General features: G+C 53.0%; 1 protein-coding gene across 5 annotated transcripts in view; it reads left to right on the top strand.

The window, feature by feature from the left end:
• Ggt1 (gamma-glutamyltransferase 1) overlaps positions 1–6,668 on the top strand; it is a 33,645-nt gene extending 26,977 nt beyond the window's left edge. For 3 of the 5 annotated variants that reach the window (XM_075979972.1, XM_075979971.1, XM_075979970.1), the window contains exons 8-14: positions 765–914; positions 1,417–1,553; positions 4,071–4,258; positions 4,489–4,616; positions 4,718–4,830; positions 4,923–5,036; positions 6,335–6,642. In XM_075979972.1, coding sequence (XP_075836087.1) covers positions 765–914; positions 1,417–1,553; positions 4,071–4,258; positions 4,489–4,616; positions 4,718–4,830; positions 4,923–5,036; positions 6,335–6,481 — 977 coding nt within the window. In that variant the 3' untranslated portion in view covers positions 6,482–6,642. Of the gene's footprint in view, positions 1–764; positions 915–1,416; positions 1,554–4,070; positions 4,259–4,488; positions 4,617–4,717; positions 4,831–4,922; positions 5,037–6,334 lie in introns of all 5 variants that reach the window. The other 2 variants (XM_075979969.1, XM_075979968.1) reach the window with 2 other exon arrangements.
• Positions 6,669–8,756: the final 2,088 nt, after the last annotated feature.

Here is an 8,756-nt window from a genome sequence, read left to right as displayed (position 1 = left end):
TGTGGAGCCTGGCATAGGTGGACGCACCATTAGTGTCCAGGGCTCCCAGGGATGGTCAGGGCGACCAGTGTAATGGTGGACGCACCATTAGTGTCCAGGGCTCCCAGGGATGGTCAGGGCGACCAGTGTAATGGTGGACACACCATTAGTGTCCAGGGCTCCCAGGGATGGTCAGGGTGACCAGTGTAATGGTGGACACACCATTAGTGTCCAGGGCTCCCAGGGATGGTCAGAGCGACCAGTGTAATGGTGGACACACCATTAGTGTCCAGGGCTCCCAGGGATGGTCAGGGCGACCAGTGTAATGGTGGACACACCATTAGTGTCCAGGGCTCCCAGGGATGGTCAGGGCGACCAGTGTAATGGTGGACACACCATTAGTGTCCAGGGCTCCTAGGGATGGTCAGGGCGACCAGTGTAATGGTGGACGCACCATTAGTGTCCAGGGCTCCCAGGGATGGTCAGGGCGACCAGTGTAATGGCCCCGTGGTCCCTTCTGCTGGTATAGACCATCTCCTCACTATGGTCCAAACCTGCCATTCTACTCAGTGGTGACCAGCTCCCTTCTTAAACAGCCCTAACCCCACGGTGTACCCTTGACCATATTTCTTGGTTTCGTCCTGTACTCTGCCCAGTGGTAAACCAAGTCCCACATGGTACAGTCCTGTCCTCAGCCATGGTACAATGCCACCCCACATCCACTGAACTGTCCCCAGCCATGGGACAGTGCCACCACGCATCCACTGAACTGCTGTCCCATGCAGGAGGCATCATGACGGTGGAGGACCTGAATAACTACCGTGCTGAGCTGATTGAGAACCCCATAAGCATCAGCCTTGGGGACTCGACACTCTATGTGCCCAGTGCCCCACTCAGTGGGCCGGTGCTGGTTCTCATCTTGAACATCCTCAAAGGTGAGCTCTGTCTCTAGCCCCGCTAAGGGGCAGGAGCACTCTCCAGGAACACTCTGCTGGCGCTCCGTACTTGCTGGGTCTCTTTGCCCTGTATCTTTCCATCAGTGAACTGCTGGAGGGTCCACCCTGCCTCATGGCTGTGGCCTCCTGGAGGCAGTGTTGGGAGTGCAGGGCTCCCCATGGCGGGTGGGAGGGGGCAACAGTAGCTGGAAGAGGAAAAATGTTTAGGAAGAAGAGGGTGGTAGAGGCCTTGTCCACAGTGCGTTTCTGGCTAGTCTAAGTGGTCTTCCAGAAACCTTGGGACCATCGAGCTGCTCCTCTCATGTCCATGTTGGCATGCCCTTGGCTTAGCCGCATCTTTCTCAAATGACCACTGCTGTTGGTTACTGCGTATTTCTTTTCCAAAGGCGGAGTGTAGGGAACATAGCTCAGAGATGCATTAACCCCCCCGAGCCCCTCCAGGCCCCAACTGCCTGCCAATATGTGCTTGGGTACCACTCAGGATACAACTTCTCTCCGAAGAGCGTGGCAACCCCTGAAGAGAAGGCACTGACCTACCACCGTATCGTGGAGGCCTTTCGGTTTGCCTATGCCAAGAGGACCTTGCTTGGCGACCCAAAGTTTGTCGATGTGTCTCAGGTAAGGGGTTACCCCACAGTGGGTGGGAGACCTGCCAAAGGGGTACTGGGTGAGCACTGAAAGACACCCCACCTCTAGCTTCGTACATGCTTTCTGAACCCATTAATACAACTAAGTTTGATTCCAGGGTAGACTTGTTATACTACACCCTGACCTCCATTTTGTGGAGCTCATAGTGCAGGGTAAACTGAGGAAAGCAGACTTGAGAATGTGTTGTTATCCCCTCTCCAAGTCCCTCCCCCCCCCCCACCGAACCCAGGTTCCTATCTCAGATCTTTCACACATGCTCGGGCCCTTGACCTGGAAGATTCTAGAACTCTCAGTGCAGAAGCAAGGAATGGGTGGAAAGGTTGCATCCTTCAGGAATAATGGGGAATGTGAAGACTAGGAGGGCAGAGAGCCTCACTCTGTAATCAAAATGGCTTCAAGGTCAAGGCAACTCTGTTACCTCAGCCTCTTAGTACTGGGGTTAAGAGCATGAGCCACCAAGCCCAGCCCCTGCTTTCTTCCCTTTTGTAAAAATGTACCCACAGACAAGCCAGTCTAAAACATCAGTGCACACTGGCATGCTTTTCCTGGAGCCCCTGCTTGACTGCAAGCGTTCGGATAGAAGTCTTTTCCTTTCTCTTTTCCACCTCGTTTGCTATCCCCACGCTCATCCCCTGAATGGGTTAACCACGCCACAGTCCAGGGTGCGCTTCCTACGAGCAGCAAGGGCTTCCTTCACACACAGAGTGGGAAGTCAACCTCAAGGTCACATGACTCACATTATCTGCCGGTAGTGGGGCCCCCACCCCAGGGTCTCAGTACCTTTTGGGTGCAGTGTTCATCCAACCACCCCTTACACTTTGCCACGGTACTTTTTTGTTGGAAGACCATTTTGTGGCTGTGTCCAAACCCGAATGCTCAGAGATCTGCCTGCCTCTGCCTTCTGAGCGCTGAATTCAACACTTATGCCACCATGACCCGCAAAGCCATAAGATTTATTTGATGTCAGTGAGAGCGTGGTGGAGAGAAAAGAGAAAGTTTGAGATTGCCCAGACAAGAATGTTTTAGGGCTATGGGGGAAGGGGGACAGGGTATCTTGCGTGGTGAGGAAGAGAGGAAAGTGCCTTGTTAGTGTAAAACTTAGATGACGTGGTGGAGGTGAAGGAGGGGTGCAGTTAGTTAAGATGGACCGGTAGCCCTAGGATGCCCCAGTGTCGGTCCGCCTGGGCTCTGTACATTTTCACTGTAGGAGTGAGAATGGCTCCTGGGGAGTGCCTTAGAGTTGCAGACTCACAGGCAGGGAGGGTGTCTGGCCTTGCACTAGAGCGACAGGGACCTGGAGTCGGCTAGTAGGTGGAGCTAGAGAAAGCTGCCTTAACTGAATGTAGTCTGGGGTTTAGCATCTTATTCCTAGAGTCTGGATACCTGGGGAGCCTGTTACAGAATTACAGATAGATTCTTAATAGAGGATTTGTCAATAGCTGAGAGGCAAGGGAGACAGGCAAAGGCTGCTGCAGGGTAGTGACCTGATTTTCCTTTAGCCTAAAACTTACAGGTCCAAGGGTCCCTTTCTTCCTGGCGGTCCCTTCAATTCCTCTTCCTCCCCGTCTTCTCTTGCCATCGTGTGTCCGTGCTGTGTTTGTGTCTTGTTTGCCTGTAAATTTCACATATGAAACTGTTCATGGGCCCATCTCCCCAAGCCATGTTCTCCAGTGTGTCTTGGGTGTGTGCCCCAAAGCAAGCAAGTCCTTACCTAACCCCTGCATCTGCTCCTCTGGCATTTCCCAGCTAACGGCAACTCCAGGTCAAAGACTCAAGAACATCCTCTATTCTTTTTCTCCCACCCACAGTGGCATCTTTCTCTTCAGTCTGGTTGTCCACAGCATTTTCCATGGCCTCCAGAGGGACCCTATGGAAATGTTTCCCAACCTGCTTACTCCTCTACCCCAAGCTTCTGTGTGTCTTATAGCAAAGACCAATGTCACTCTTGATAGACCAATGAGACCTTCAGAATGGGTGCATGCTAGCCAACACCCTGCATCCATTATTCTTTGCTATCCAGGGTCTTCGCACTGACCTTTTAGGTTTCATTCTGGGCTCTTTTAAGGTACTACTTGCACCAAAATGCCTTCAGTTTCCTCCCTTCCATCCCTGTCATCTGGCCTCTCATTTCCAGGACTCTCCCTGCCTGCTAGGGGGGCAAGACCCGTGAGTCTCTTCCCTGTTGATTCCTCAGCTCTGAGCACGTGGCACAAGTCCCATACATAATTGCACAGATCATAGATCGTGGCGAGAGTCCAGAGGCTTGAGGAATGGGCAGACACCAGCTGGAGGTTAGGGTGAGGGTGTCAGACAGGATTTAGGAGGTACTGTCCCTGGTGCTGGGGAGGTCCTGGTTTAGCACGGAGGTAAGTTGCGGTCAGATCCACGCTGGGGCTTCTGGAGGCCTGCTGGGACAGTCCTGTTGTATGTACTCCCTCCACCCTCCTTCCTCCGAACCTCCTCAGGCCAGCTCTGGGGTCTCGGCAGGTGATCCGCAACATGAGCTCAGAGTTCTACGCGTCTCAGCTTCGGGCCCGGATCTCTGATGGAACCACTCATCCAACCGAGTACTATGAGCCCGAATTCTACATTCCTGACGATGGTGGCACTGCTCACCTGTCCGTGGTTTCGGAGGATGGCAGCGCCGTGTCTGCCACCAGCACCATCAATCTCTAGTAGGGGCTGTGCAGCTGCTGGGCAGTACTGGGTCATTGGCAGTGGGTTGGGGCTATCTTTAGTTCCTATCAGGGCCTCCCTCTTTCATGTTGGGAAACAGAGGCTCCCCCTTGATAGCATGCCTGGGGTTGTCCCCCTAGGGAGTACTCTTGGCCTGGTGTGGGTGGGCGCCAGGTGGGAAATGGCTGGGTTGTATGTCTATTGTTATCTGATCTGGCCCTATCTTCAGTTTTGGCTCCAAGATCCTCTCTCGGGTCAGCGGTATCCTATTTAATGATGAGATGGATGACTTCAGCTCACCCCAATTCATCAACCAGTTCGGGGTGTCCCCCTCACCAGCCAACTTCATCAAGCCAGGTGCAGGGTGGGAATCCTGGGATTAAGGGCTTGAGTTGGGAGGGGGCTGGTGCCCTGACTGGCAACCGACCAGCCTCTCCATCTCCTCCTATGGACCACAGGGAAGCAGCCACTTTCATCCATGTGTCCGTCAATCATCGTGGATAAGGACGGCAAGGTGCAGATGGTGGTGGGCGCCTCAGGAGGCACACAGATCACTACATCCACCGCACTGGTATATGCCTTGGGCCCAACCCTTCCTGCCCCCCTCTCTCCCTGCCCTTGTTCCGGGGCTGTGCTGACCTCTTGGCTGCCCTCTCCCTGCAGGCCATCATCAACAACCTGTGGTTTGGCTATGACGTGAAGAGAGCCGTAGAGGAGCCTCGGCTGCACAACCAGCTTTTGCCCAACACCACAACAACAGAGAAAGACATTGATCAGGTAGGCCGACCATGACAATAGAGAAGGACACTGATCAGGTGGGCCGATGACAATAGAGAAGGACATTGATCAGGTAGACTGATGACAATAGAGAAGGACATTGATCAGGTAGACTGATGACAATAGAGAAGGACATTGATCAGGTGGGCCGATGACAATAGAGAAGGACACTGATCAGGTGGGCCGATGACAATAGAGAAGGACATTGATCAGGTAGATCGATGACAATAGAGAAGGACATTGATCAGGTAGGCCGACCATGACAATAGAGAAGGACATTTGATCAGGTAGACTGATGACAATAGAGAAGGATATTGATCAGGTAGATCGATGACAATAGAGAAGGACATTGATCAGGTAGACTGATGACAATAGAGAAGGTCATTGATCAGGTAGACTGATGACAATAGAGAAGGTCATTGATCAGGTGGATCGATGACAATAGAGAAGGACATTGGTCAGGTAGACTGATGACAATAGAGAAGGACATTGATCAGGTAGACAGATGACAATAGAGAAGATCATTGATCAGGTAGATTGATGACAATAGAGAAGGTCATTGGTCAGGTAGACTGATGACAATAGAAAAGGACATTGGTCAGGTAGACTGACAATAGAGGACATTGATCAGGTGGGCCAATGACAATAGAGAAGGACATTGATCAGGTGGGCCAAGAGCTGAGGAAACAGAATCATGGTGTGGGATTAGAGGACATCCTTGACTGGGGACTTGGCCTCTTCTCAGTCACCAGAGCAGAGTTGCTACTATCCCCTGTCCAAGGCATATGGTCCCCAGGCCCTCAGCATGGGTCATCTTGAGCCCTTGCTCAGTGACAGCCCAACAGCCTGTCCCAGGAAACCTTACTATAGTGATACTTTGTTTGTGTTTTAATAAATAAAAGCCTGCCTGAAGTTCAGAGAGTACAACAGCCCCACTGGTCAGCCTCACAGACCAGGCAGTGGTGGCACACAACTTTAATCTCAGTAGCCACACTAGTTAGCCATAGAAGTCAGGTGGTAGTGGTGCACACCTTTAATCCCAGCCCTAGAGAGGAATATAAGACAGAGGAGACAGCTCTCAGCCTCATTCTGAGATTCCTGGAGCAAAGGATCACCATTTTGGACTGAGACAGAGGTAATTGTGCTGCACCTTAGAAGCCCAGGTGCCTCTCTCTAGTTCTTCCTGGTCACTTGACCGGAAGTAGGACTAACTGGGCTTGTGAGGCCCATGACCATACAGGTCTAGTTTCGGCCACATCATGGCCTTATTGAGATTCTTTTTGCCCTTTCACCCCCAGGCGGTGACTGAAGGCCTGAAGACTCGGAACCACTACATGGAGGTCACGCCCACCTTCATTGCCGTGGTCCAGGCCGTCGTCCGAACAGCCAATGGTTGGGCAGCTGCCTCAGACTCCAGGAAGGGCGGGGAGCCAGCTGGCTACTGAGAGCTCAGAAGAGGCAAGACCTACCTGCAATCCAGAGACGAGATATTGATCAGGAACAAGAGTTGGACTTTGGAAGACCTGCTGCCCCTGAGTGAGACAGCAGTATAATAAATGTGGCCAACCGCCAAGCTCCGGGAAGTCTTGCTGGTTGGACTTTCCGTATCTTGGCCTTTAGTGTCTTGTTATGAAATGGAGACATCTGGCTGGGAGAATGATTAGGCAGAATCCTAAGACCTACTACCTCAACCTTTAACCCAGTGTGTTTGGGAGTTGGGAATCCTTATCCTAAATTGTCCTAGGCAGTAACATTTCCCAGTAGCAGCCACTAGAGGGCGCCCCAACCATGCCGTTAACTGGGATAAAGCAACCCCTTAGCTGCGTGGAAAACCTTGAGACTGCTTCACATCCAGGGTAGGTGTGGGCTCTTGTTGCCCAACACTTTTGGAGGTAAAACCAAAAGGGAGCAGAAGAAAGGCAGCTTGGCCAAGGCCATAGCTGAGGTCACTTCCCGAGCTCAGACCCGGAGTGAAACCCACGCTTGTCTTGCAAGAGGCCCAGTTCTCAAGTTATCGGAAACTCACAGATCCATGAGGAAAACACAGCTCAAAGTGGGTGGGCCCAGAGGAGCACAGTGAGGCATGGTGTCCCTCCTTGTCTTAGTCAGGGCTACTATTGCTGTGATGAACCAGAGAACCAAAGCAACTTAGGGAGGAACGGGTTTATTTGGCTTGCACTTCCACACCGCAGTTCACCATCAAAGGAGGTCAGGACAAGAACTCAAGCAGGGCAGGAACCTGGAGGCAGGAGCTGATGCAGAGACTCTGGAGGGGAGCTGCTTATTGCTCCTCCTGGCTTGCTCAACCCGCTTTCTTACAGACCCCAGGACCCTCTGCACCAGGATGTTCCCACCTGCAAGGGGCTGGGCCCCCCTGCGTCAATCCACTAATTAGGATAATGGCCTGCAGGCTTGCCTGCAGCCTGATCTTACGGAGTCAGTTTCTCAGTTGAGGCTCCCTCTCTGAAGACTCTAGCTTGTGTCAAGTTGACAGAAAACTAGCCAGCACGTGCCCAAAGGGCAGCCCCTTCCCACGTCCCTAGGTCTGTAGAACTCATGGCCTTGAACACTAGGTCAGGAGACCTTGAAGACGTGTAGAGAAGTGGGCCATTGGGGCACTCACAGCTGAGGAGCTAAATATTGCCCCTAGAAGTGAGCACAAGTTGGGGTTCCTGAGGGAAGGGGCCCAGTGGCTGGAGGAGGGGCCCGGGAGCTTCCAACCTGCCCACAGGAAAGCAAGAATTTGTCCTGTAGTTATGCTCCATGTCTGGGCCCTAGGAGTCTCCGTCTCTGGGGTTCCCTGGGGAAGACAGAAGCTGGGCCAGAAGGGGTGGCAGTCACTCCTCCTTCCGGTGTTTGCAGGGGAGAAGGCAGGCTTCTTAGGCCAGCATGTTGAGGTGTGGCTTGTCACAGTGTTCCGTGCCTCATGGGACTGGCTAGAGAGGTTCATGCCCCCAGGGTGCTAGAGGGGTACCTTACTCTCCCAGACCTCTGTGGTTTAGCCCAGAGCTTCTCTGTGGTTTGGGAACTTGAGCGCCTTTTCCATCCCATCGCCATTTCCCCGTCGCTTCTGGAGTAGAGACCTTCAGAGCCACCAGAACAGGCTTCCCCCCAAATTCAGTATGATATCAGTTCTTGGAGACTAGAGCGGGTGGGGGTGGGGGGAGATAAGTTACCCTTGAGTCTGCTTGTCCCTCATTGCTTTGTCTCGAAAGCTTTGAGGACCATGACCAGTGGGTGGGCTGGCCCACACTCAGGAATGTGCTCTGGCTCCTGGTGAGCAATGACATGGCCATGCGGGGGACAGTCGGGATAGGGAAGATTCCCACAGACACTAGTCTCTCCCTCTAGGCAGATGTGGGAACAGGCTTACAGGAAACGGTGTCGCTGGCCCACGCTGAGCTGGGCCTCTGGATGGGAAGCCCTGAGTAGATGTAGACATTCTCTCTCTGGCCCTCATTTTTGGGTGGTACCAAGCGGAAGATGCGAGAGAACCATGCTCAGTGGAAAGATGACAGATACTGAAACTCCGAAAGTCCAGCCCTGAGCGCTTCTGTCCTGTGAGCCTGTTAAGTCTGCTCAAGAGAGCAGCACCTCGCTGAGGCCTCTCTCCTCCAGCTGCTCCCACTTGAACATCCTGAGGTCACACAAAGACAGGACCCAAGCCAGACCCACAGGAGGAGGAGGCTCACCGGCACAGGCCCAGTTCTGAGAACCACT

The sequence above is a fragment of the Microtus pennsylvanicus genome, chromosome 7 (assembly GCF_037038515.1).
Source record: "Microtus pennsylvanicus isolate mMicPen1 chromosome 7, mMicPen1.hap1, whole genome shotgun sequence".
Lineage (NCBI taxonomy): Eukaryota > Metazoa > Chordata > Mammalia > Rodentia > Cricetidae > Microtus > Microtus pennsylvanicus.
The sequence above is the reverse complement of the archived record's forward strand: the minus strand, read 5'-3'. Positions and strand labels throughout refer to the sequence as shown.